Source organism: Silurus aristotelis, assembly GCF_946808225.1.
Source record: "Silurus aristotelis genome assembly, chromosome: 9".
Classification (NCBI taxonomy): Eukaryota; Metazoa; Chordata; class Actinopteri; order Siluriformes; family Siluridae; genus Silurus; species Silurus aristotelis.
This window is the reverse complement of record NC_139582.1, coordinates 7,516,361-7,543,612: the sequence shown is the minus strand read 5'-3', so window position 1 is coordinate 7,543,612 and position 27,252 is coordinate 7,516,361. Positions and strand designations below refer to the sequence as shown.

Sequence of the window (27,252 nt, the reverse complement as noted above, 5' to 3'; positions counted from 1 at the left end):
ACCACTTACATGAGGAAAAAAAACGGAGAATATTTGCTTGGCTTCCACCTCCAACATAATACGCCGTAGCTATAGGTGAGGATGTAAATCCCAGGTTTGCCCAAAAATCCCCGCCTGCTCTGGACATCCTAAACCCATACGACGCACCCAGCGAGAGAACATGTCATCCTCAAGAGTCGAGGTCGCATCCAACAGGACCTTGCCACTTTGGGGTTGCAACAGGATCTCGCATCACCTGCACATCACATCTTCCAAGGCACAACAAACAATAAAAACGCACCGCAAGAAGCAAAGATGCACCTAACCTTCAGATCACTCGTGCCATTCGGAGCGCACGGATAAATCCGAGCAGCAGCGATATGAAACAAAAGTTGAATAATGACATCTGAAATAATCTTGGGTGAGTGGACGCGCCGCGCCGCGCGTCTGCCGCCGCTCGCTCTCGCCCGTTTTACCGTAGAGCGCGCGCGCCTATTATCGCCGAGGACCCTTGCGCGGCCACGACCGGAGCTGACAGAGCTCGATCATCCCCCAGTGGCCACTGAGGCTCACTGCGCTCTCACCCTCGTGCTGCAGTGCCAAACTCCTGCTTTTTCTTTTTAACTGTGCATGCTGCTAATCAGTCATTGGCTACAGCTTAACAATATTTTGTTAGCTTCTTACACCATAGTTTAATGCATAAAAAACGTATGTAGGTCTTTTCTTCATTAATAGAAATTAAAAAAATAACAGATACTCTGAATTCAGTTTCATCCAGAGTATCTATTATCTGAAAAGATGATGCACATATGCATTTGGAATTATAGTACATATGCAATCATACTAGAAAACTGTAAATACAAAAAACAAACAAACAAAAAAAAAATATTTTCTGTACCATTGGGGTGTTATATTATTTTCTACTTTTTGGATCTTAAATCTTTCACTTGAAAATGTGGCTATTAAAAAAGAAAAATCAGTTTAAAATCACTGTCCTACTTGAAAACTGGAACACTTTTAAGTCTTGAAAATTTGCACTCAGAAAGCAATCGATCTAAATAAGAGAGGAGAAATGTGAGAGAAGCAACAAGGAGCTTCAGACCTCCTATCTTTCTAATTCTAACTGGAAGTTGAGGAGACTACTTGGATTTGATATAAGAACAGTATTGACAGAAGCTACAGTAGCTGGAGTCAAATCACAAATCACAGTTATAGCACAATGCATAATTTCATGTGATTTATATATTGCTGGATTTGCCTTTCTAACTAACGGTCCATTACAGGAAAACTGCCATGGTGCATCTTTAATGACATAAATGATTTGCTGTTTTGCAAGCTTTGTAGTGCCCAAAAAACCTGCACACAGCATTTTATGGTTAAAAACATAAAATTAAGGTTATGTTTCATTAATTAACAAAGCAAAGCACTTTTATGCAAGTGTTCAAATTTCATTTAAATTGTATTGAATTGAATTCGTATTGCTTTTTAAGTGCTTGCACACCATACCCTCTGTATGAAGCTGATGAAACAAACACCAACACCCCTACACCATTTTAGCTACAAATCAAGGTGTAATTTTGTGAGCATTTTATGCCCGTTTTACGGCTCAGGGGGGATTCGGTCATTTTAACAACCATTCATCTCGTATAAAATACTGCTTTGCTTTTGGCACTTTGTGCTTTGCCGCCAGTGTGCATTGAGACCTAGAGACTTTACAAGTCTAGAATATTACTCCTTCCAAAGTATCATTATAGAAAGTCAGAACCTTGATTTTTGGTCTGGGTTAGAGGGTTTTCATCTAAGATGTTTGGCCCTAGTATGCCTGCAGTGGGCTGTAAGCAGTGTGCTTGTACACAGAGGGCAGTATTTCACTAGCTAAAATTACAGCTTAATGAAGGAGTCATTGGCAAGTGACAGATGGTCACATTACTATTCAGACAGAGGTTTAGGGAGTTTACTGCGTGGTTCTCAAACTCTAACAACGAGTGTTTGTCCACTTTTGAAAGATTTTTACCTTTTGCAATATGAATTCTGTATGGGTGTATTAACAGTCATGGATAAAATAAAAAATGCTACTCAGCTCAGGTACAATATTTTTGAAAACAGTAATATGGGAAATCATGATGCTTCAGTCTTATGCTGAAATAGTGTTCAGTCATAACCAATTATTCTAGCTCATATATAACTTATTATATCACAATATTCGTTCTCATTCGTTAGTTTACATTACTTATCTGATACTGTATTGCTGTCCAGTATTTTTCTCATCAGTCAGAAAAATCTGCCAGTAAAAAACAATACTGCTCAATCATAGTTTCATCTCCTACCAAATTGACATGAGCTAATTGGAACATTCAGTTGAAGGACAGACGTCACTGGCACAGGTCATGGCCTTGCATTGTAGAGGCAAGTAACAAAGATTGATTTCTCCACTGCCAATGTCTTGCATGACTTTTAGAAGTCATGCAATGTAATTTATGCAGGGCATCAATGTAATTGATGCCCTGCTTTTGATCAGTATAAATTAACTCTGTGGGTTAATAAAAAAAAAGAAATGTACACATATCCTTCCAAACATTTGTATTTACGAAATAACCCAAGGCATCAGTGAACCACTAACACATTTTAACAGCGGTTTTACTTGTATTCAGTCACCAATTTTCAGGAGGCAGGATTGTCACCACACATCTCCAGGTTCTTCATTTTAATCCTGACCTCAGGTATTGTTTCACATGTTCTTTCCATGTTCTTTCCATGTTGGTTTCCTGTTGGTTTTCTGGTTCTCTCTCCTTCTAAAAAAAAAAAAGCCACAGACTCTAATTTGCTCTTCAGTGCGCTTAAAGGTGTAAATGAAACGGACTGGGCCTCATACTGCCTACACAGGTTTATACTTGTTTCACAATGGGATTAAACTGGGTAACGTGAACCATGCCAGAATAAAAGTATTAATGTAGATGGATAAATACAGTATGGAAATGGAAATTAAAATCTAGGAGTTGGCAACTATGGGATGTCTGCAATTGTTTGGAACCTAGTTTAGAACTCATTGCCATGAGTTATAATGGAGGAGTGGAGTGATGCGCAACGTTTTTACGGCACAGCGTTCGCCGTAAAAACCCTTCTATAAGAATGGTGATAGTGTGAGTGCTGCGCAAAGGGCCGTTTTTTTACGGCATTATTACCAGTGAGGATGTCAAGATAGAGTTCTGTCTACTAATTCTGAAAAAATCAGTTTAGCCTTAAAAAAAGAAGTCCCAGGTGGTGTTCGAACAGCCCACACACCATAGAATATTGTGGCTGTTCGAGCTGCCATCCATTTAACAACTCGCATTATCACTGTGTTGAGCTGTTTCTTTGAAATTACGCACCCATGTTGTAATCGCATGAGCAGACGTGTTACAATCATGACGTCCTAATTGGCAACAATGCCGAAATTTACCATCCTTGTAAATGGTTTTACAGCTAAGGCTCATTTCGCACCACTCCGCTGCATCTTACAAGTAATTGCAAGGAGTTGTAAACAAGGTCGCACTGGTTTCAAACAATAGCTGACGCCACAGGGACACCAAATCCTAGTTCAAAAATGTCCTTTTAAACAGGTTGTTAGTATAAATATAGTATTTAAGAGTTTATCATCAAATCGGTGCCTTTCAATGAACCAGTGGCCCACCTCGAGTGACTTCTCCCACCTTGCACCCAGACATCCATGAATTGTCTCTGAAACAACCATGATTTTGACAAGGACAAAGCAGTTACTGAAGATAAATGCATAAATAAATAAAAAATCAATGTGCAATTCTAAGTGTCAAACATCTTTGTCCCTGTCATCATCCTTCTTACTGTCCCTGTCAAATATTCAATCTTGGAAATCTGTTTTTCCATTGGGTGAATGATAGGGATTTTAAATGTGCTCCCCCTTATATGTAGACCCAGTCAATTTATAAATACTAGACACTAGTTAATGTTTGCCTAGCATTGTTGCTGTTACATCATTCTTATACAGACATTTCTTTTCATATACAGACATACAAGTTGTCTCTCCAGATTCTCTTGAAGGGTAACGATAATTCCTGAGCTGACAGTAAATTGATCATAGTGTTTACTATTAATTTTTTTTTTAAATTACTCCAATTTTTTATGCACTAGATAATGTTATTTGTATACTGTGTTTGTATCCCAGGCGTCTTTTGTGTTGGCTGAAGGTTGCAGGCAAATTGAGTTTTGAAATGCTGCATGAACCCTGTGCTATTAAATTGTGGAGCTAGAGAAAAGAATGATTAATGACCTTCACCATGGGAACTGGTTAAAAGGCTTGATTGACCGAAGGTCAATATTGATTCACACATTCAATGGTCTAGCAAATCTTGGGGTGGGGGAATCGCCCTGGAAATCTGTGGTAGGTCGAGCTAATTAAAATCTGTTATAAAAAACTATTCAACACATCTATACAAGACTTGGTCAGATATCATGCTATCTAACAGATATCATGCTATCTGACAGCTCCAACCAAGCAGGGAACATCCTACATTGAGCAGCTTATCTTGTTGTCCATATTCTCCAAATTGCAGAAAATGTTGGTGGATCCAGTAATGTTTTCCATTGTAAGGTTTGTGGGAGGTTTGACCTTGAAGCCCCAGAACCTTCAGCAGGATCCAATTCAGACTAAAACTCTGTCAGACTAAACATTAAATGTCAAGGCCATGGAGCTTTGGGGATTAGAGTCCACCTCTTCAAATGGCATCAGAAATAAAAATGGAAAAATGACCTGGAGAAGTCTGGGGCCTCTTTAGCCCCGAGGTGGGCGTTTTGGCTGACAGGAGGGTATAAGTAAGATGGCTAATGGTGACAAACGACAGAAGATAGAAGAAATCTCTAACAGGTAAGGAGGCTCTCAGGTCATCAAAGTTTTTCCTGATATTTATCTTGCTTGTATTTTATTTGATCTTCCTAGATGTATACAGATTAACATTCAAGAAAGAAGCTTATTGATTTAGATTTAGCTATCATTTACATATTTTGTGTCTGACTTGAAGCTGAGGATGCGCGGAGCCACCATGGTGTTGCTGTTGCCGATGCTAGTGTGGGCAGGGTCCGAATGTAAGGCTCGCTGTCGTCTTACCAACATCTCCATTACCGTGGAGAGCGATGAGTGCGGCAGCTACATCACCATCAACACCACGGCCTGCTCTGGCCTCTGCCAAACCGAGGTACAGCACAGAAATCGTTACACATCACTGCAGAGTTACACCCAAAAATATTTGCAAATTCTTTTTATTTTATAGATGATATAATGTAGTGGCTTTATTTAAAAAAATAAATAAAAAAAACTCAAATGTAAAATGTTCTGTAACATGACACTTATGAAACAATCTGCTACATTTTTAGGAGAGAGCGTACCGCAGCCCAATGGCACCATATTTCCAGAACACCTGCAACTTCAGGGATTGGACGTACGAGACTGTCCAGCTGCCAGGCTGTGCTCCGGGCATTGAATCGTCCTTCACTTACCCTGTTGCTTTGAGCTGTGAGTGCAGTCAGTGTAACACCGAGATTTCAGACTGCGGTGCATTCAGCATGCAGCCAAGTAGCTGTCACACACAGGCCTACTATTGAACCAAGTCTTATTACCTCAGCCAACAGCTTGTAGCCCTTGTAGCGATCTGAACCAATTTCAGCATCCTAATGTTATTTAGAAAATCTTGCGTAACAATAGTAATATAATGAATAATATAAATAACAAGTGTATATCATCCTTTAATGATTTTTTTTCTCACCATTTGTGCAGACACAAATCTACAAAACTTGCATGTATAATGGAGGGAAAAACCCCTGACACACAATGAAAATGTTATACTACAAATTAGATACAGGCCTTCTGTGTTTGTCTTTGTGACCCTGATTATTATGGACACAATATGCTATTGCTCAGCAACACCTGAGCATGTAAAGACTGCTTCATTAAAACAGCTCACATGCAGCATTAGCATTTTCTGTTTGTTTCTGTAACACAGCAGCTGCTTCCAGACTTCCATACACACACACACACACACACACACACACACACACACACACACACACACACACACACACACACACACACACACACACACACACACACACACACACACACACAGTATTTTGTCCTGGATGTGAAATGCATGCACGAGTGCTTACCTCAGCCTTATAATTATTCTTTAGAGACCAATTATTACATTTTTTCTATCTACACATACTCTGTATTTACTCCAAAGAGCAGAACCCATAACCCGAGCTTGTTGTGCTCTAATTCACGGCTAATCAACTAGATGTTGAATTAACCTGAAATTCACACTGTGTGTCTGTTTATGCATGAACAGCATCAATAATTAGAGACACAAAGTGGTACATACACAAATAAAAAATCCTTTAATTGACAAACAGTTTAGAAGTAAAATTCAGAAAAAGAGAGATAATATATGTAAAACGAGGATGAGATTTCCATAAATGCACGCAACAGTTACTTAAAGACACTTTGGTGGATATCTAAAGGCAGTCATTGAAATGAGTTAACAATTCTTTTATAATACATTTATAATTCTTTTTAATAAGAAAGAATCTTAAGACAGACACAATAAATTTATTTTAGGTTTATTTTCAAATGTGTATTGTTTATTTTTACCAAATTCCTCCTTCTAAGAGTAGTCATTTACATTTATGGCATTTGCCAGAGGCCCTTATCCAGAGCAGTTGAGGGTTAATGGCCTTGCTCAAGGGTCGATCAGGGGCAGCTTGGTCAAGTTAAAATTTGAACTCATGATCTTCCAATCAAATGCCAAACATCGTAACCACTGAACAAATGCCGAACCCTTGTTGTTTCGGCACTCCCTACCAAATAGCTTGTTTTAAGTAATCAATATTTCCTTTCTGTTTTTCAGTCTAGATAGATTTCTATGTCCATAAACAAACCATTAAGTTCAGCAGTTATTAAAACCAAGTGTTTTAATAACATAATTCAAATAATCGACGCAATCAACCGACCAATGTTAATACCGCTAGTGAGACGAGAGAAATAATTAGGCAACCTAAACAATAGTTTATAAACAGGTTTCCCACACTTTAATGAACACCACATTTAAGGACTTTCAATGACTTTTTTTTTTAAGCACCATTTATTTTATATCAAGCACCTATCAAATTTACACCCCAGCATATATAGTCATAAAAGACCACTTACAGTACTTAACATTTACATGAAAAGTTTCAGAGTAATAACGATGTTTTGAATGTGTATTTTTCATAAATGTTTTGAGCAGTCGAGTTCGAAGAAATTAAATACAGTGAAGTCAATGAGCTCCAACTGGTAATATTCAAAGAACTGCTCAGGAAAGTTTAAGGTACTAAAATAAATAAATATATAATGATACATGCATTCCTCCCGTAGAAGACGGTTATAAAGTAAATGCTTAGCAGGATTTTAATGCATAAAGGACAGTGATATAAGAATAAATTCAGTTCACATTATATACAGGCACAGAAGAATGCTTCTTACAGAGCCAGCAAGCCTCACAGCACAAATGTCCAGCCCCTGCCAACTACGAAATCAAGAAGTATCGCAACAGAAGTCACTCGAACACTGCTAGCAAAGTATTTTTTAGAAATCACAAAACAAATATTCTAGATAAAGGGGACATCATTTTTGCTGTAAGTTTTGCTATCTGGCTAGCATTTCATTGAATTCAAACTCTTAAACATTTACTGACAAGATCAAAGCAATATTCTACTAAACAAAATGTATGTTACATTTAATACAAGCACTTTCAAGGACTAATATTTTCTTATGGCACTTTCCAGGCCTTGAATCCATGTGTCTGAAATTCAGGTACGTTCAAGAAGCTTGGGAACCCTGTATGAAGATTCGGCTCAAAGTTTGTCAAAATTATCAAGGGAGCTGAAAAAACATTCCTATTAAATTGATCCTTATCAGATTCCTATCAGGTTTGATTTTAAAAGATCTACACTGAAACCGAAATCTCTTGATTCTAAAGGGCAAGAAAGCAGAAAGTGAAAATGAGAATAACGAAGGGAAGCCTCCTTTTGAGGAATCATTTTAAAGAAATTTTATTTAGAAATTATACAAAATGTAACACTTTCCTGGAACTAAAATGGGAAAAAAAAATAGCATCACATTGTTAAATTTATATCTACAGAATATTACAGTTCTTTCATATCTTCAGAATGTTGTCTTACACACAGAAATCTCTCCACATGTCCAAACTACGGATTCAAAAGCCAAAGTTTTTTTGCATTTTCAGCCCCTTTATATTCCAGTCACTACTTTATGCTGACTAGATGTACGCTGAGCATATTTAACTGCATTGAACCCCTCAACACACATCTCCATTTTTTCTTCTCGACGGTTAGCTTGCGAACTTGTTCCTGATGATCTCTCCCCCCTCCACTTCCACCTGCTCATACAGCCACTTCCTGTCGCAGCGGCACTCGACGCCACACTTGCGAGAGCCGCATTCAGGACAGGGGTAGAAGCAGCCCATGCAGTCCACATCCAAGCAGTCGCACAGGTCTCTGCCACAAGAGATCAGCAGACCTCGGCTATCGTACACTTTGCTCTTCGCTGTCAAGACCTGCCTGATTTAGGGAAAGGACAGTTTAGAATAGTGGCTTTTTGGAAGTCTCATCATGCCCATATCACATGACTTTGGAACTCTTTATCTAATATTTGTTTTTTGTTTTTTTACAGAACTTCAGAGCCCACAAGTATTTTGAGCAATACTGTTTTCATAAGTCATATTTTCATACATGGAACCCAAATTCAAATCTGATACCTGTCACTGGAGGAGACCTTTGCCCCACCACGTCTCTTGTATGACTCATTTCCAGTTCTTCCCTGTAAACAAAAAACACATGGCATGTCATTTTTTAGTTACAATAACTTGAAGTGATGTATTTCAAACACCATGTCCATTCATTGAATTATAGGCTGTGTTCCAAATCATATACTACTGCACCCTGTGGTGACAATGGGGTCATTACATTGTCAGTTTATATACACAAGCTTATGTGCTTTTATAACAGCAGCTTTGAATGTCAGTGGTTTCTCCTAGCTTTAGGGTTCCAGGACGTTCTGGGTTATTCTGAGTTTAATAAAGCTCCTAATGGTTTATATGATTACAAACTTTTACAAAATATTGCAAAATATTAAATTCAATAAAATGCCAACAGATCTTTCACCTGGCCAAATAGCCGTGTAAAGAGAACTACAAGACTAAACATGTAAACATGCTCCAGTTTTAGTAGAACGGTGTTGTAGTAGAAACCTTTTGGCCAGAGTCTCTTGGGGTTTGTCTTTTCTCCTTTGGGAACTGCTGTTTGCCTCCATCAGAAATTGAACCGGAACGAGATTCCTCCTTCGTCCCTAATCCTCCACGGGTTTTCCGTAATTCGATCTGAAAGGAATTTAAGTGCTTTATTAAGTAATGTATTTACATCTTATAGCATAATCCTTAGGCCTGCCCCTTTACTTTAGATCTAATATGTACTGCTTTAATGCTGGATCAGAAAATTTACCCTACTATAATTGACCAAAGTAAAACGGGTCTAAAAGGGTTTATATGCACTCTAAACTGTTACACTGTGCACATACAGTACAGACCAAAAGTTTGGACACACCTTCTTATTCAAAGAGTTTTCTTTATTTTCATGACTATGAAAATTGTAGAGTCACACTGAAGGCATCAAGGGCTATTTGACCAAGAAGGAGAGTGATGGGGTGCTGCGCCAGATGACCTGGCCTCCACAGTCACCGGACCTGAACCCAATCGAGATGGTTTAGGGGTGAGCTGGACCGCAGAGTGAAGGCAAAAGGGCCAACAAGTGCCAAGCATCTCTCGGGGAACTCCTTCAAGACTGTTGGAAGACCATTTCAGGTGACTACCTCTTGAAGCTCATCAAGAGAATGCCAAGAGTGTGCAAAGCAGTAATCAAAGCAAAAGGTGGCTACTTTGAAGAACCTAGAATATGACATTTTTCAGTTGTTTCACACTTTTTTGTTATGTATATAATTCCATATATAATTCCACGTGTTAATTCATAGTTTTGATGCCTTCAGTGTGACTCTACAATTTTCATAGTCATGAAAATAAAGAAAACTCTTTGAATGAGAAGGTGTGTCCAAACTTTTGGTCTGTACTGTATGTATAAAGACAGAGTCAGGGGACTTTCATATCATGAGACTGAAGATATTTATATGATGCTAAAAATGTAGTGGTTTGGTACCAAAAAATGATTGTTGATTGATTGATGATTGTTTTTCCATATGTATTCAAAAATATATTTGGTAAGCATATTCATCTGAATTCCTAAATCTAGAAAATACTTCAATTGTATTTGTCATCTGCACAGTTTGAACGATCAACAAGCTCTTTTAATAAACCCCTCACTCCCCCTACCTTGACTTTGGTGCCACCCAAAATGATTCAATCTCTTTCTATGTAAGAATGTGCTTTTGACCCTTCCATATCAACTCTATGCCACTATGTTTTACTGTAGTCCACATAGACATACAATGTCAAGTACTAAGTACCTTTGGGCCATCGGCAGTGTGTGAGAAAATTGTAGGGACAGCATCTTCCCTCAGGAACTGTTTGCCGTTGTAATCTCGAAAGCAGTCGGGCAGGAAGTGCTCGGAGCACAGACACGAGTTTGTGGTCAGGGCGAAGTTTTTTCGACCCAGGCTTCGAACCCACTGCTCTGCTAACTGAGGCTTACTGATGGGGAATCTGTAGAGAAGGAGTTTAGTTCAGACCCATAGCCAGATCATCATAAATACAAGTTTGAATATGGTAAGGAAACCTGGCAACTCTGAGGAAACTTCTCTTATTGTAAATCCCTTAATATGCCACCTATATGGTAGGTTTACATAAGGGGGAAGAAAAGTATGTCTACAGTGTAGATGTTAAAAAAGTGTTTACTGGGTGAAATTATATTGTTATATATAAATAATGCACTATTATATTTCAATTAGAGTTTCAATTTCATTAATGCAATGTAAGTATTTGACACAGAGCTTATAATTGTCAACCAAATTTTAAACATAATATACATTGTTTTATTATTATTATTATCATCCGACAACATACACGAGGCTGAATCCCAAAACGCAGCCTGCTCCCTATATAAGCACACTTCTTAGGGTAAGACAGAATAGCGCGTGAACACTTCGTAGTGCGCTCTATACACAAAAAATGGCTATTTGGGATTTAACCTGCACGGACTTCAGGTGTAGTTCGTCAGTTTGCACTAGAAGCCTCTACACATTTATACGCGCCTCATACACAATGTATTACATATAATAACAAATAAGGAGTTTGTTTACATTTGTTATATATATCTCTGTGAGCAATTTTACCTGTAAAATCGTATTTCGGAGCCTTTTACGAACCGGTTTGAGCATCCGAGGGCTGAGCAAGCAATCGGCATGGTCTTAAAACGCCAGAGGTGATAAATACAAATGAGAAATCACCTAAATAAGCACCATTTAATAAGCATTCGGGTGTTTAGATTAATATAAACAAATTACAACGAGCCCGTGAATACTTCCGTCTGCAAACGGAACCATTGTAAACTGGCGCTTCTTACGTAAAAGCTGCATCGCCCTCTAGTGGCTGGAGGACATGTCACAAAGAAAGCAGACAACTGTGCTGTACTTAAGTTTTGGCAAACGCGTACTATACATTATTGCTATGATAGAGCTATTGTGACATAAATTAGAGGATCGTATTATGTTTTAATAGAATATCAACACTTATGTAAAAAAACATTTATTTTGTAACTAGTGTCTAGGATAACCCGGAAGTAAATTGGGTCTACGCGATACTGCGTAGAAATGAATGGATTTTGCAAAGTCAAGGTTGCATTTTTTTGTACAAACTCTTAAACCACTTTAATTTTAAAGACAAGGACAGACATTTTCCATGGAGCATTTTGAGCAGGATTTAGTCGACGCTCTTAGAGATGTGGTGAAAGCCGGCAGCTGGCAGTGTGTCGGAAAAGCAGCCAGGTTCAAGTCACCGTGCACCAAGTAGGAACCCCGTTAATTAATACAATTATTAATAAATATATTAAACGACATTTTATTACACGATTATTACTTTGCATCTGACTACTTTGCAATACGGCTCAGGTTGTACTCTGAAGATGGAGAACATATCGTTCTTGTACGAACGGAAGACGGACGGTTTTGGGCGATGGACTCATCTTGTCCGCATGAAGGTGTGTTATTACAATACCAGGAAAAAAAGAGAAGTTTTCTTTTTTTTTACCCCCTTTTTAAAATCCTACCATAATGACTTTAACAACAGATCACTCGTTCACTCTTCCGGCTGCAGACACAATAAATATTATTTAGAACAAGTGCTCTTAAATCCTCCATTCTGATTGGTCAGAAGGTCCGGGTTCATTTCTATAACAGCGGTTCTGATAATAGTTCCGGCTTTAAGGTTTTTGTATTAATGCGCTCCTGCTGTTCGGTTCGATCCTATTAATAATAATTTAACAAAAGTAAACGACTAATTGTAGACATGATGACATTTTCTGTTACTAAATATTTTATACAATAATAAGTATAAAGTATGCAGGAGCTTTGTGATTTTTTAAGAAATAATTCTGTAGTGATTTCTTATAACCTGCTGTTACAGTTTCTTCCTTCAGATTTTTTTATTATATTTTTATTATAGACTAGATATTCAATTTCTAGAGAGTGAAAAAAAATGTATATAAGGGAAAACTTGTCTTACTGTCCACAACATTAACCGTAAATAGTTGAAAAAACAATGTGCCATTTATCATTTACAACTAAAAATGGTAAATAATAGTAAAAAAGAAATCTTTCGATCGATAGATCGATAGATAGAAAGACAGACAGACAGACAGACAGACAGACAGACAGACAGACATCTATTGGAGGTGTTGTGACAATAAACCCGAACAGCTTTGTGAACAGAAAATCTGCTTCAGGTCAGGCCACAACACACCAACCTACAGTAAATTATTTTCCTGGAACAATATGTTGTGTTTTATTTTGTTGCATAAAGGTCGTCCATCAAAAATACAAGTTTGACTACGATGTTAATACAATTTAAATACAAATTTATTCATCTGTAATTATGTAACCACCAGTTTGCAGAGAACACGAGAACAAGAACTGCTAAGCTTTTCATAATTTCTATCATTTTTTATTTAATTTTTTTTTTTTATTTAATTAAAAGTTGAATTCTGTATATATCTATGTTTGGACCAATACAAATCTTGAATCTTGAAGGAAACATCAGTGTTCAGGTGAAACTAAACTGCCTCTGTCGCCATCTAGTGGTAACCTGCAATACAAACGTCTGAACAAAGAAAGCACTTGGAATTGAAACTTCAGGATTACGGAAAGTCCGACAGGCCTAACAGTTACATTAACTTTAATATCCGTTCTTGATAAATATTTTACAACAAATGTGTTTCTGAATGAGCCAGGGTCAGTAAAAAGTACAAGCTGTTGATATGTACAGTCTCAGCTCCAGAATCATTGATTTTTGCTGATTCATTGCTGCTTCCAAGTAATTAATTTGACTAGAGAAACTCAGACTGCTTTCTGATCTTCTACAAGCTGTTTAGGCCAAAGGGCTTGGGCCAAATTTGGCATTAAGCTAGGGTCTTAATGTGACAGATGAATACTGGCATCACTGCATACTCAGATGCGGATGTCTGACTCAGACCCAGCGTCCTTGAGATGGTCACTTTCAGGCACACAAATCAGACCTCAGCTGGACAGCAGTGTGGTTATTTTTGCATATTCACTCATGCATGTATAGAATGACGAACAGGGCAAATCTGGCCCAAGGCGGTAATGAACAGTCCGTGGTATTTTGAAACACACTCAACCGAACTAGTGGCATGTTAGCCAAAGGTGGGCAAGAGAACTGGATGGCAGAGTATTTATAAAAGGGTATTTATAAAATCCATGAGAAGAACAGATACAGATACAAAAAAAATAGATATAAATATATCATTTATAGAACAAAAGATATCTCTCCCCAGAGCTTAAGTTTTCGATAAAACTTAATCTCTAAACAAATTTCACAAGCTGTTTAAACTAATATATCTATGATTTGAACATGGAGTGCAAAATATAAACAGGGCAAACAGAAAAATGGGAAATGGAACCTGGTTATTCTTCAGTGTTCATGCACACCAGGTGTTTCCTTACCATCCTTGAAAGATAGGAAGGGTGAAGTACTAAAAAGGGTTTGATACTGAGAAAAGTATTAAAAAGCTAAATACTTTTAAATAGTTTGTCCAAGAAGAGAGATTAGGGGAAATCTTACATACCTAGAAGCTGCTCAGGCTTTTGTGTATTGTCCTGATTTGTATTTCTTTACTGATAAAGGTTTTCCTTGTATTGACAGGGGGCCCACTTGACCAAGGAGACATTGAGGACCTTGGAGATGGCAAACTGGCACTAATATGCCCATGGCACTATTTTGATTTTAGCCTGGAGACAGGTTCATCCGCCACAGGACTACAGGTAGGTTGCAGTAATGAAACTGTCAGGGATTCTGAACTGAACTGTTTCTGACATTATGCCACATTCTTTTATAGAATCAAGTATATGATGTCAGAGAAGTGGATGGAAAACTGTATATAAATACACAAAGTAGTTTGTCTCTTTATCCAGTCTCTGGGGCAAAAAAGGCAAACCAAGGTGAGTGATCACAGTTTGGAAGATCAGGGATTCAGCACTCATATTCAAAATGTATTTGTCACATACACATTCATACGGAGTACAACATGTTGTGAAATGCTTTAACAGGGGCATATTGACTGTATATGCAGCCATTATGTGGTAAATGATTGTTTTATCTTTTGTATCACTTATAGTTTCAGTATAAAGTAGTGTGTTCTTTTCCACTTATGCTATGCATTTATGGTCACAATATTAGGCACATGGACCCTGTGAGTGTACAGTGTATTACAGCTGATATACAGTACAGACCAAAAGTTTGGACACACCTTCTCATTCAAAGAGTTTTCTTTATTTTTATGACTATGAAAATTGTAGATTCACACTGAGGGCATCAAAACTATGAATTAACACATGTGGAATTATATACATAACAAAAAAGTGTGAAACAACTGAAAAATGTCATATTCTAGGTTCTTCAAAGTAGCCACCTTTTGCTTTGATTACTGCTTTGCACACTCTTGGCATTCTCTTGATGAGCTTCAAGAGGTAGTCACCTGAAATGGTCTTCCAACAGTCTTGAAGGAGTTCCCCGAGAGATGCTTGGCACTTGTTGGCCCTTTTGCCTTCACTCTGCGGTCCAGCTCACCCCTAAACCATCTCGATTGGGTTCAGGTCCGGTGACTGTGGAGGCCAGGTCATCTGGCGCAGCACCCCATCACTCTCCTTCTTGGTCAAATAGCCCTTGATGCCTTCAGTGTGACTCTACAATTTTCATAGTCATGAAAATAAAGAAAACTCTTTGAATGAGAAGGTGTGTCCAAACTTTTGGTCTGTACTGTATATTATATACAATTAGCTTAAGATAGCACATAATTGTTGTTATTTGTCCAACAGTTTTTTCACTGTCAAGTAAAGTTAATTAGCAAATGTTTACAGTAGCAGTACAGTAAATCACACTCTGTATGTAGCTTTACATTATTATGGTTACAATCGTTTATTTATTTCAAAGGTGATTAAACCGACTGTACCTGTGCGTTCAACAGTTGATCAAAATTGAGTATTCACACAGCCCATGACATAACTGTTCTTAAACCAGTGTTGATATTGAGGTGTGTAGAAATATAGAAACAGTGCAGATGAACCTGAAACTCCACAGCTACACATCAGTGTCATGTCTGTGCTAAGAACGAGCCACCACCCAAATAAAATCTGCTCAGCACAGGTCCTATGATGATTCTGTATTTTTTCATTGATAGAGGGAATAAAATTCCAAGTTCAATCTTAAACAAAAAGTGTTTAAATGTGTCAAATATAAGCTACGTAACTCAGTGTATTTCAAGGACATCCTGTTTTGTATGGAAACCTTCCCTAGACGCCACGTTGCCCACAGAACCAAAGTTAGAATCATCAGAAAACACGCTGTGCTTCTGGGCAACGAAAATCCTCTGCACATCAGACCCACAAGAAAAGGTTAGCGTTCCTTCTTTCGGACAAACTCAGAAATAATGAGCAATTGTTATGCATGACTGTGAATGATTAGAGATCTTTGACTGTAGAGTTCTCAAATATGATTGGTTAGACGGTGTTGATTCATTTTTAATAATCTCTGAGAATAGTAAAACAAGGCAAAGCACAGGTTTATAATAATGCACTATGTAAGGAAATGTATATTTAATGTTACGGGTGGAGTCTGCAGTGCCAGCATTTTGTAGCATTCTGAGTTATTGCTGTTCACGTAAATTTGCAGTTTTCTTTGTAAGCTGACAAAGAATCTGGCTTATTAATGAAAGAAATGGAAGTAGCGAGAACATTTATTCAAAGCTCCTCTAATGTACTAAGAGATAACAAATACCAACTTTTCTTCCCAGATGTTTCACAACATGTAACTATGACAGGATATGCTGTGGTTTATAAAAAATCAAACACAATTTTTTTGTTCAGTATCTGCTTTTATACAAAACGTATCACTGTAACACCTATAAAGGCGTGCCTTGTTGTATTTTATTTTCTTACAATCCTTGTGTTTATTTGCATCATTGCTCAACAGTTCAGCTTTACCGTATGTCTCATAGACGACCTTTTTTATTTCTGCAATGCTTTTCTGTATCCCAGGTGGCTTTGACTAAGCAAGTGCAGAGTTGGTGGGACACTGGGGAAATAACAGAGATCGGTGAGTGTGCACCGCCGGCTCAGCCTAGCAGAATAGATAGCCTGACTGTGGTGGAGCCGGGCAAAATCAAACGTGGCAAAGGAGGAACGCAGGTACACACAATCCCATCAAGGAGAATCTCAGTTGAGTTAGTAATCAAAACCAGAAAGCTTTCCATAAAATATGAGATTATTTGTTACTTCAAAGTAGCATTTTGTATTCAGTGACCTTTTTACCAAGTAGGTAAAATATAGCATTGTAATTTTTTATGCCGATTAACTTCCTGCCTTCATTCCATAAAAATCTAGATGATCGTTCATTTCCAGTTTACTTCCTTCTTTGTAGGCAAGCCGAATTGCTTTGCTTCATTCTCTGGCTAACATAGAGCAATGGGCCATTGACCTCTCATGGGATATCATTGCTCGATTCTCCACAGTCAAGCTGAGCTCTGGAGACTCGCTTCCACGAGCGTTCTTTAGCGACTTTGTCAAAGTAGCCGGCGATGAAGCCAAGGTTGGTCTCTTAACCTGATTTCACATCATTTGAAATATGGTCTGTTATCGGATTGTATTGTAAACTGTTTTTTTTTTCTCTATTTCAACAGCATTATGAATTATTAGAGCAAAGGATTAAGGAACATGGCACCTCTTTTGGTTCTCTTCCAGTACATAATGGTGTGAATGTTGTTTGTCTTAAATCTCTTAATGGCATCATCAAAGATGGATTATAAGTGAAGCACATGTTTTGTCTTTACAGGTTTGTGGCAATCAGCAGCAGACACATCACATGATCTTCTGGCTAGGCTGGCTATAGTGCACATGGTCCATGAGGCTAGGTACTTTACAAAATTATTATAGTTACGTCATATATATAAGTAAATAAATACTCATTTTAAAGAAGTGACCTGTAATGTTTAGAGCCCTTTCCTGCTTGCAACAACTAGGTAATCCCCAAGCCATGTCCTGAAACCATGTTTTCCTAAAAAATATATAAATAGAAAGAAGAAGAAACTAACAAATGTAACCAAAATAATGAATTTATCAACTTAGTTTGTTTTTGGGTGGGTTTGTTGTGTTTGTTGTGTTTAGGGGTTTAGATGTGCACCCTCAGACACTGTCCCGCTTTGCAGCGCAGGGAGACACAAGCTCAGTAAAGATCCTGGAGGTGATTTATGCTGATGAGATAACGCATGTGGCTGCAGGTCTCCGATGGTTCACTTACATTTGCTCCAAGGAGGAACGGGTAGGAACAATTCATGCAGAAATAAGTGGCACCTTTATCTAATTCTTTTTCCCAATTCTGCACAGCTTTAGCAAATAACTACTAACAGCACTTACCAGTAACATTATAGCTGGGTAAAATACCCATCATCCCACATTTTGTTGGTTTCATTTACATTTTTGATTAGAAGTTTGAGAATCTAGAACCTGCTGCAGAAAAAAAATATTTAAATGAGACAAAAATGCCATTCCATCCCTACACAGGATTGCCTTTGTGTTGTATTTATCCATCGTTGTATCTTTTATTTGAATTTATTTTAATGCCATCTCTCAGTCTGCACAGATATATATTCAATATATTGGCACGTTTGATTAATGTTTAAAAAGTATTTTTATTAACTATCACACAAGGTTTTCACTTCACAAGAACGTCTCTTTTCACAAGTATTTGTATTTCATACACATTTGTCCTAGTTGCTGTGGAAAGAGTGCTTATATGCTGCTTATATACTGTGTATATTTTGCCCCTCTCTTTTGGCCATGCATCATTTCTCCAGGATTGTTTGGCAACATTCCACAACTTGGTTAAATTGCATTTCAAAGGGTATTTAAAGCCTCCGTTCAATACAGAGGGAAGGAAGACTGCGGGGATGACCGAGGAGGTATATAGATTGCATTGCAGTCACCTAAGTTTAATATCTGAGCCATTGTCTAATTTCATTATCACTGATTGTAATTTCCATTTTTAGTGGTATGTTCCACTTGTTAAACCCTCCAGCTGACTGAAGATCTCCTGCAGAATTTCAGCTGTAAAACTATGTATTTTCACTAGTATATAGTCAGCCTGCCAGTATTAATATCTCTTTAACAGAAAACACATGGTTAATGGTTATAGCTTCTGTTTGCTGTTGTAAAATGGTTAATTATACAAAAAAAATTTATTGTTCTATGTACTGTATTAGGTTTATTATCTGAAATTTGAATGTAGTGCTAATTGTAAAGATATCATTGCAATAATCATTGCTTCTAAGAAAATCTAATGCATTTCTTGGTCATTTTAAAACAGTAAAATGTATAAAAAAATTATATTTTATATTTTTTTGCTGATAGTCTATTCAAATTTTCATTGTTTATTTAAATTTTTTGTAAAATTCCAAAACATTATTTATTTCCAGGTTAAAATAAAAAATAAAAAATCAGAATTTTAATGTTGGGGTGTCAAACCTTTGGACCTATATTGTGTAAGTTTTGGAATTAGTTATAAGCAAGGCACCATATTTAATATTGTTCAATAAACACTATACACTCAGTAAAGTTTACTGTCTGTCCATTAGTGAAATTCGTTTGGTTGATGTTTTCAAAACCTCATGACAAATCATCACGTAAATGTGGCTTATTTTGTGGACAGGGGGCGCTGGCGAGTCAAACATGAGCAACAGCCTTTACTGTGAATGAACATGCATAACTTTTAGTTTGATGGCTAACTCTATAGATTAGTTTTCATGTACGTGTAAGATTTTGGTCTGTACTCTCAGGAACAAGAGGAGAGACAATAAAGCTCAATGTTTTTATAAAGATCTTATAAACCCACAGCCAGTGCATGGTTCTGGACTAAATGAACTTTAAGGTATCTCTCAAATAAGTTTAAATACATTTTCAAGCTTTATTACAAAATATGAATCTGTATACTCACACAGTGGACTCACTGGGGAATAATAGACATTGTGAAACCAGTTCCCTCTGAACGAGTGTAAAGATTATGCGACCATTCTGATTTAGCGGTCTTACAATTTTTTTTTTTTAAGATTTATTCATATACAAAATTATTTAAATCTTAAAGCCCTTAAACAAGGTTTTTTTTTTTTTTTTTTTAAAAAGCACCCTTCATGGTATATACAGAGTCACCGTGCGTGTGTTAGCCAGACGAGACAGCCGTATTTTCCATACAGCGTGAGCCTGTGTCATTTGTTTTCACTTCTGCTTTTGTATTTTTGTGATTCGCCACCCCCACACATACCCCACACCCCCCTAATGATCAGTGAAGATGTTAACAACAGCTTCTACACAAGAGCTGCTCTGTTTAATTTTCTAACTCGTTACACTTCATCTCTTGAATGTATCAGAGTTTTCTTTTTGAATATTTATTGTATCTCTTCTGTTTAGAGAACAGAACGTTCATGTTTTAATTGGACATGCAGCTGAAATGGTTGTGTGGGCTCTGGGCTGGAAGTCCATAGATGAAGTTCAGTGGAATTAATGCAAAGGTGAATAATATAAAATGGAATGTAAAGGGCAAGCAAATCGTCTAATGCTCCAAGTTCAACAAGTAGAGCTTTCTTTTCAACAGACACTCAAGTCTCTACTATCACTTTCTTTTTTATCTTTCTTTCTGTTTATCTGTCTGTCTTTCGGTCCATTGTTCTCCCTCTTCACATGTACATCTTCCTTTCCATGTGGCACTTTACCAGCACTTCACCACTGAACTGATATGTGAGCTTTTTCTTGATTTTTTTGACCTCTCCAGTCTTGCCATAGTTTCTCAGTGCCCTGGCCATTTTCTGGTAGGTCATCTTCTTGCGGTTGCCTTTTTGCACTCCCCAGCGGTGGGCTAGAACTTCTTTGTGTTTGGAGGAGAACTGGAAAGTTCCCTTTTCTTTGTCCACCCACCAGATGCTTTCCTTCATGTCCCCGTTTCGCAGAAGGTCCAGCAGGAACTGATACAGACGAATCTTCTTCTTGTTTCCTAGGCAAAAAAACGACACACAAAAACAAAGAAAAGTTGGCTTGTTTTCAAGGTGGGGGATGTTTGGTGATTAAAGATTGTGACATTTCGCAGAAATAGTTTTTTTGTTGGTCTGGCTCAAGTAAAATGTTGGGAAAGCAAAATTCTGTTTTTTTTCGTCGACATTTATTTGCATCTAAGTCAGCACTTATTAAAAAACTGTTTGGTCAGTGCAAGTTGGTTGGTTATTATGGCTTATAGAAATTCTTCTAACTTATGAAATCATTATAAAATATTCGATTCTTACACACCTTGTCTCTAAACACATGTGGATATGCCTCATAAATGTATCTGTAGTAGGAAGGGGTGTGCATTAGCCAGCGGGTGGTGTTTTAAGGAAGAAGTTGCTAACAAATGAATAACGTGTCACACCTGTTCCCTGTTTTTCCTGAACAATGATTAGAGCAAAGCAGAAAACAATGAGCGATATGGAAAGCTACTGAGTTATTTGTGCTATCAAGCTTGACATTAGGAAACTTGGGGTGTTACTGCTAGAAGTAACCCAAAGTACCATTCCAACATTCACAGTACAATACACAGCAATATGAAACACCGTTACCTCAGGACCAAAGTGGTACATAAGACCTAAGTCCCATAAGAACATAAGTTTGGGTTCTCACTGTGTCTGTATGAGTTTCTAACAGGTTTACCAGTTTGTCCTGACCTTCCAAATGTGAATGTGTGTACATTGGGTTCTGTGATGGTCCATTCAGATTGCATCCATTATTTTTTGAAGAGGCTCTGGTTTTAGCAGCACCCAAACTTGGGGTGAAGTGCTTGCTGATGATGACTGATTACTTTGCAATTTGATTTCGAGCATAAATCATATACTCATTTGCGATCTTAACTCAAGTCTGCTATGTTTCTGAGAGACATACTGAATTCACCCAAAAATCAGATTATTTAGAAAAGACCTTAACATCTTTAGGCATCCATAGATTGCGTTGTTAAGTACAGCAAAATTCAAAACTTCCGGTGTGGTCTCTAGATGTAAGTTATATGAAAAAAGATTCCTTACCATGTTCTACTCCAGTGGTAGAGCTGATAAGTTCCCTCGTACACTCCTCATCAGACACCTCCAGTGGGGGACTGCGGCTGCCAGGGTCATCATCATCCGAACTGCGCAGTTGTGTTGAGGGCTGCACGCTATGGGGGTAATACACAGTTGGCCGGGGCAAACAAGGCACCTGAAGGGGTAAAGACAAGATATTACTTCGGTGATTACAATTATAAGAATAAAAAATATTTGCAGTTGTGATTGGTTTATTTAAAATGAACATCTTGAAAGACAGCATCTTTGGTCACAACTATACCATTGTTTAAAACTTTGCTGCTTCCCACAGTGATTTGTGACAGTATCTGACAAAAAATAAATAAAAAATGAAACCCACACCTTTATCAACAGGTGGCTGCGCAATGTTATATCGAGATATCTTAAGAAGGCTAAATAATAAAAGAGGAAGTTTCACTCGTACCACTATAAACTACTTATAAGGTATACGCATTTTATTATTTTTATATAATACCACACCCTCCTGCCTGACCATGGTTTTACATTCATTTATAAGCGTCCACCGGCCAAAGTTTAACAAAGACAAAGAAATACGTTAATAACACAAATATTGCTAAATCTGTTTTGTTTCAAATCGTGTGAGCTGACCCAACCTCGAGAATGGTCATGTTGTCACGTGTCGTTTCATGCGACCCATTAAAAGGCAACTTCCACATGACTGAAAAAAGGTCATGTGTGTTGAATTGTACCCAAAGAGCTATATATTGTCTAATTAGGACAAAAAGAAAAAAAAAAATCTAATGGGATCTAATGGGTTCAAACAAGGCCCTGTGCTTTTGAAGGAAGGGCTCCATCTGCCAAACTAGCTCTAAATAACGTGTATTTTAAGTTAGCTTTGGCTTGAATTACAATCCACACTTATGTTAAATAAGGGGAAAAATGATAATAATTAGACCAGGGAACCATTTGTCATCCTAAAAAAATATTAAAAATAAAATAAAAAAAAAACAACCCACTTGGATATAATTGAATTTATGTACATATGTTAACACAAGGTCACAGTTGCACTTTATAGTCATATTCTCAAATATAACAGCAACACATCAGATAAGACTAACAGAAGAAGGTTATTTTCAGACGAAGTGTTACAGTTTGTGCTGCCGCGTCTTAGTGGTCGATGTGTGTTACAAGAGGCAGTAAATCAACATGCCATTCTTTTTCCTCCTGCAACTCCACAACCCTATAAGAGGGGAAAAGCCCTCTTTTCTATAGCCTGTACTGTGGTTAGTATATGATAATAGAAGCCCGCCCAAATATAGAGGATCTAATCACAGTCACGCTCTAAACTGCTTCCCATTCTGAGCTAAATATCATTTTCAGCCTTTGTTTCACTGTGCCCTGCTCATTTTGCACTTTGTGTTTCATATATTTTGTTTGATGAGAACATGTTTTACAGTATTTTTTTAAATGATGAAATAATTTAGATTTTTTTTGTTTTGTTTAAACCTACTACACAATTCCTTTTTCAACCTTAAAACATTTCTACCAGTGTACAAACAAAAATTCTATATATTATAAATTATGTAAATTATATATATATATATATATATTAATAGAAGCTTTGCAAATTGTTTATCACATGTGCTAATGACATTTACACACCACACCTAGATTTGTCTATTATTAGACTCTTTATTGTTTTTAATCATTTCTCAATAATAAATTAAACAATATTCAATTAAAAAATGATAAGAAATTCTATACATTGTGCATAAGGCACGCCTAATTGCATGGAATTAAGATTGTAAGTCCATATCACTCAACTCGTGTGTTGAACTTTTTACGTTCTGTGTGTTCATGTGCATGCACTTGCTTTTGTTGTCCGAGCACATCTGTGCGTGTCACAACTTGGTGCGGTGGTGTTTGTGTAAATGGGGAGGGGGGGGGGGTGTAATGGCAGTTAGTGAACATTGTTGCTGTGGTGAAAGTGGTGAGGACAGGCCAGGATAAGGGTGAGTTGAGAAACAGCCTATGTGCAGATGTATTTGCTGTTCTCCATAACAGCAAAAACAACTGAACCAATTGACCAATTTAACACTAAAATTTCAGCAAATCCTGCAGTTCTGTTAGACTGTAATCCATTGGAATCCAAACAGTTAAGAACATTCTAGTGCAAAAAAGTCCTTTATTTATTTATGTGAATTAGTAAAAAAATAATTCCGTCTAATGCTCTTTAACCAGCAATAAAAAATATCTGACCCTTTCCCCTGTTAATCAGTTAATCTGTTAATATATATTTCAGGCATTTCTTTTGTGATAAAATTGTGTTTTCTGTCTTTTCTTTTCCTTTATTAACTGTAGTTTATCAGTAAATTAGCTGTGATTTGGTCACCCTCACCTGTGAATGCAGTGCCAAATGTTGTCCAGCCAGACTGGGTTCCATAAACTGGCTAGTCTCTACATCAGGAAAGCGGTGCACAGTGGAAGGATGGACCTGCTGCACACTCTGGAGCTCTGTGAAGTGGTTCTCTGTCAAATTGTCAAAGTCCCCAGGGTGGACATGGTGTGCATTGTATTCCCAAGTATGATCTACTGTAGACAGAAGAGGCAAATGCTGACAACTTGTACAAAGCATTAATGCTGCTGTCACTATTGAATATTTTAAAGATAATTTGTAGGGTGTTTTTTATGACTATATGCGTCATTCTGCTTCCTGTTAATGCCACGGTTTCCTTCAACAGTTTTTAATACAGTAAACACGTCAAAATACCCAGTGTTTTATTGTCCTAGTTTGGTTTTTTCCATAATTGGAATGCTATCCTTCTTAGAATACTTTTTTATTGCTTTTTGCACTTTTTTCAATTTATGGATTGATTGTAATATAGAATTGACAAATACAAACCTTTCATGAGTTCAGTAAAATGAATCTCGAGGGACAAAACTCAATGGAAATGTTTCAAATGGTTCTAACACACTTGTTTTGCACAGGTTCTTTTGTAATTAGCCTTTCTTTAACACTTTTACACAAATTGAGATACATCTGTGTGTATTACCATACTTTCTTTGTAAGAATATACATATTTGAAAGCATGATTATTTGTTTGTTAAATTTGTCTGATAAATTTGTGGGGCTGGTTTAGATTCTTCTTGGTGGCAGACCCTTGGGGATATTTGTCGTTCTACGTCTGTAGTTTTCTTGCCTGTCAAATTAATGCATCTGTTTCCTGCTTTGGTCGGGTCACTTGCCTGGTTCCACTCGCTAGCTCACCTAAAACACCCCCACGAATGAATTCCCAGCAGCTCTGGGTGTGATTGTGAACCGTTAGCTCAACCACGTTGGTGTCAAAATGGGCCTCTAAGGGTTACACATAGTTACCAAACTATTTTGGTAACGTTTCGGTTAAAAACCAATTGCATCTCTTATACTTTTTCAAAAACGTGCATTTGTGAATATTCTGCCCAAGCATAATGCAATAAATCCATAATGATAAACTGATGTAAATACAAATAGCATCTCACCACTATGGCTTTCTCCATCGATGGAGATATACGGATAGTCCACTGGTTGTCGATAAATGTCAGATTCATAGATCAAATCTTCTGGCTGTAAGAGGAAATTAAGCCAAATTTATTTTGAGTAAAATACAGGAATAAACCAAGAGGTTTATACAAAAAAAAAAAAAATGAATACAGTATGAGAAAAGCCTCACATCTTTATTTACAAGTGCCCAGTAATCTTTAAATTCAGATGGTGCCTGTGACATCCAGCCAGTCCAGCTTTTTTTCTATTACACATAGAAATTATATTTTAGTATTGATAATGTTCATATTTGAAAGTAAATTAATCCTTTAGCTAGAATGTGGTTGTTAATTTTAGTGGTTTGTGCATAATTCAAATTTGGTCATAAGTAGTTTATCGTATTTGAGGAAAAATCTATATTGGAAAGCTAACAACAATTTATGATTGAATCTTCAATCGGTAAAATAAAAATGTAATAATAATTATATCATCATCACTGTATACTATAGCTACTGAAAGTATAATAGATTCTTTGTATAATGTATATCATTAATATGCACTAGATGGACTAATCTGGAAATGGACTAATAATTTGTAGCCTCATGAACAGAACTACACATGACTCACGCTCAGCCTTCAGATGAATGTCAACGTCCATATCTCAACATCAATCGTCAAAACTTATTTATTTTATTGTTGGCAAAGAAAACACGAAAAAAATCCAAACTGGCAATATTATTCTAGAGAAATGTTTGTCATTATACTCGTTTAGTAACAGTTCATCACTAACAGAAAATATAACTTTACGATGACTGAAGTATTATCACATCAGCGATTATCAGGAACTTGCTTCATCACTGTGACTCCAAAGTCTTGGTTTTGCTTAGTTTTACATTAACATGGCATAACACACACACACACACACACACACACACACACACTCACACAAATACAAACACACTCAGAAAACGAGGACTACTTACAGGTGGCATGATGTACCCCTCCATTCTGTATGAAGACAACATGGAGTCTTCTCCGCTTCACGTACTCTAGCTCGATGCGCTTTCTCAATTGCTTTCAAAACAGCCCCCGAGCCATTGCATAACACTAGATTTCCTCTTACTAAATAAAACTAAAGACTCTTTGCATACACCTTACACACTGGGGGCCACGCAGCTCCCGGGGCCCCTAAAAATAAAGCCAAGTAGATAAAGTTTTAGCCTTACAGTGGCCGTAGTAAAAAATGACAGAGCTTTCTGTTGGTTACTTCTTTATTTTTGGTATGTGTGTGTGTGTGTGTCCTGTTGGTTCCTGATTTTAGAGTGATGTCAGGTGGGGATTATAACTACTCGGTTAGAACAGACACACTGTGTCACCTCCCCCAATAGCCAATCAGACAACTGAGCCGACGTTGTCCACCTCCAGGCCTTCCATTCTACAAATTTAACGTAGGATGAAGGAATAATTGGTGCCACTTTAGATGACTTATGGGGAGGGGGGGGTGTCTTCTAATTTTCTATTTTGCAAGGTACAGTAACCCTACCCTAGAGTCGTATATTCTTCTGCAAATCGGGTTGTGTTTCATATCTCGGTTCAACGTTTTTATGCATGATTTCAGATAGTAGACGCCAAATTAGTAGTTAAAGATTTGATACACAATAACAGTCTTTGTGTCTGTTTTTAAAATGAAATAACACAATTTGACAACCAGACTTAATTTGACTTATCAAAGCCTTTTCTCTTTGCAGATATCAAACAGGGATAAGGTGGCGGGTGAGACGTTATCTCGCAACACTTTTAATCTCTAACTGCAGTTCCACAGAGACAAGCAGGGAGAATAGATAACATCGTCATGCGACAGTGCA

The 27,252-nt window shown here is 37.3% G+C and overlaps 5 protein-coding genes and 1 long non-coding RNA gene across 12 annotated transcripts in view; 2 read left to right on the top strand and 4 right to left on the bottom strand.

Annotated features, from left to right (window-relative positions):
- The window catches only part of kcna4 (potassium voltage-gated channel, shaker-related subfamily, member 4), a 43,664-nt gene extending 42,983 nt beyond the window's left edge, over positions 1 to 681 (bottom strand). Inside the window, exon 1 of one of the 3 annotated variants that reach the window (XM_083549957.1) lies at positions 10 to 681. Coding sequence is in view for 1 of the 3 variants with exons in the window: in XM_083549959.1 (XP_083406085.1) it covers positions 49 to 127 (79 nt within the window). In the remaining 2 variants the exon portion in view is untranslated. The remainder of the gene's footprint in view (positions 1 to 9) is intronic. The other 2 variants (XM_083549958.1, XM_083549959.1) reach the window with 2 other exon arrangements.
- Positions 1 to 27,252, bottom strand: part of LOC310730867 — a 402,048-nt gene that overhangs the window by 357,593 nt on the left and 17,203 nt on the right. The window lies entirely within an intron of this gene.
- fshb (follicle stimulating hormone subunit beta) lies at positions 4,721 to 5,959 on the top strand. The gene is made up of 3 exons (XM_083550290.1): positions 4,721 to 4,858; positions 5,013 to 5,186; positions 5,365 to 5,959. Exons 2-3 carry the CDS (start codon positions 5,019 to 5,021, stop codon positions 5,590 to 5,592), a joined length of 396 nt encoding a protein of 131 aa, XP_083406416.1. The 5' UTR covers positions 4,721 to 4,858; positions 5,013 to 5,018; the 3' UTR covers positions 5,593 to 5,959.
- Positions 8,051 to 11,648, bottom strand: arl14ep (ADP-ribosylation factor-like 14 effector protein). Its single transcript, XM_083549792.1, has 5 exons — positions 11,384 to 11,648; positions 10,559 to 10,754; positions 9,294 to 9,422; positions 8,802 to 8,863; positions 8,051 to 8,604 (listed from the first exon to the last, which is right to left on the bottom strand). Exons 1-5 carry the CDS (start codon positions 11,452 to 11,454, stop codon positions 8,376 to 8,378), a joined length of 687 nt encoding a protein of 228 aa, XP_083405918.1. The 5' UTR covers positions 11,455 to 11,648; the 3' UTR covers positions 8,051 to 8,375.
- Positions 11,777 to 19,938, top strand: LOC310730722 (uncharacterized protein). 2 transcript variants are annotated; one of them, XM_083549787.1, is made up of 12 exons: positions 11,777 to 12,055; positions 12,158 to 12,246; positions 14,427 to 14,545; positions 14,620 to 14,722; positions 16,077 to 16,174; positions 16,817 to 16,966; positions 17,199 to 17,366; positions 17,458 to 17,527; positions 17,610 to 17,688; positions 17,942 to 18,095; positions 18,631 to 18,735; positions 18,823 to 19,938. In XM_083549787.1, exons 1-12 carry the CDS (start codon positions 11,949 to 11,951, stop codon positions 18,853 to 18,855), a joined length of 1,275 nt encoding a protein of 424 aa, XP_083405913.1. In that variant the 5' UTR covers positions 11,777 to 11,948; the 3' UTR covers positions 18,856 to 19,938. The 2 variants fall into 2 exon arrangements, with proteins under 2 accessions (XP_083405913.1, XP_083405912.1); XM_083549786.1 differs by having other exon boundaries at positions 11,809 to 12,055; positions 18,631 to 18,966.
- On the bottom strand, positions 19,713 to 26,721 carry spi1b (Spi-1 proto-oncogene b). Of its 4 annotated transcripts, none has more exons than XM_083549788.1 (6): positions 26,371 to 26,706; positions 25,578 to 25,652; positions 25,387 to 25,471; positions 24,266 to 24,459; positions 21,874 to 22,042; positions 19,713 to 20,816 (listed from the first exon to the last, which is right to left on the bottom strand). In XM_083549788.1, the coding sequence occupies exons 1-6, from the start codon at positions 26,410 to 26,412 to the stop codon at positions 20,503 to 20,505; spliced, it is 879 nt and encodes a 292-aa protein (XP_083405914.1). In that variant the 5' UTR covers positions 26,413 to 26,706; the 3' UTR covers positions 19,713 to 20,502. The 4 variants fall into 4 exon arrangements, with proteins under 4 accessions (XP_083405914.1, XP_083405915.1, XP_083405916.1 ...); XM_083549789.1 differs by having other exon boundaries at positions 24,266 to 24,456; positions 26,371 to 26,675; XM_083549790.1 differs by lacking the exon at positions 25,578 to 25,652 and having other exon boundaries at positions 26,371 to 26,721.

What these genes read in the sequence shown, in the direction of transcription:
- LOC310730722 (XM_083549786.1), top strand. Translation starts at nt 11,949, where the DNA reads ATGGAGCATTTTGAGCAGGATTTAGTCGACGCTCTTAGAGATGTGGTG. An exon ending in CTCATCTTGTCCGCATGAAG is followed by an intron (nt 12,247 to 14,426) that starts GTGTGTTATTAC and finishes TTGTATTGACAG; the next exon opens with GGGGCCCACTTGACCAAGGA. An exon ending in TTCTCTTCCAGTACATAATG is followed by an intron (nt 17,528 to 17,609) that starts GTGTGAATGTTG and finishes TTGTCTTTACAG; the next exon opens with GTTTGTGGCAATCAGCAGCA.
- spi1b (XM_083549788.1), bottom strand. Translation starts at nt 26,412, where the DNA reads ATGTTGTCTTCATACAGAATGGAGGGGTACATCATGCCACCT. An exon ending in CGATGGAGAAAGCCATAGTG is followed by an intron (nt 24,460 to 25,386) that starts GTGAGATGCTAT and finishes TTCTGTCTACAG; the next exon opens with TAGATCATACTTGGGAATAC. An exon ending in TACCACTGGAGTAGAACATG is followed by an intron (nt 20,817 to 21,873) that starts GTAAGGAATCTT and finishes TTTTTTGCCTAG; the next exon opens with GAAACAAGAAGAAGATTCGT.
- fshb (XM_083550290.1), top strand. Translation starts at nt 5,019, where the DNA reads ATGCGCGGAGCCACCATGGTGTTGCTGTTGCCGATGCTAGTGTGGGCA. An exon ending in CTGGCCTCTGCCAAACCGAG is followed by an intron (nt 5,187 to 5,364) that starts GTACAGCACAGA and finishes CTACATTTTTAG; the next exon opens with GAGAGAGCGTACCGCAGCCC.
- arl14ep (XM_083549792.1), bottom strand. Translation starts at nt 11,454, where the DNA reads ATGCCGATTGCTTGCTCAGCCCTCGGATGCTCAAACCGGTTCGTAAAA. An exon ending in TCCGAAATACGATTTTACAG is followed by an intron (nt 10,755 to 11,383) that starts GTAAAATTGCTC and finishes CCTTCTCTACAG; the next exon opens with ATTCCCCATCAGTAAGCCTC. An exon ending in AAGGTCTCCTCCAGTGACAG is followed by an intron (nt 8,605 to 8,801) that starts GTATCAGATTTG and finishes TCCCTAAATCAG; the next exon opens with GCAGGTCTTGACAGCGAAGA.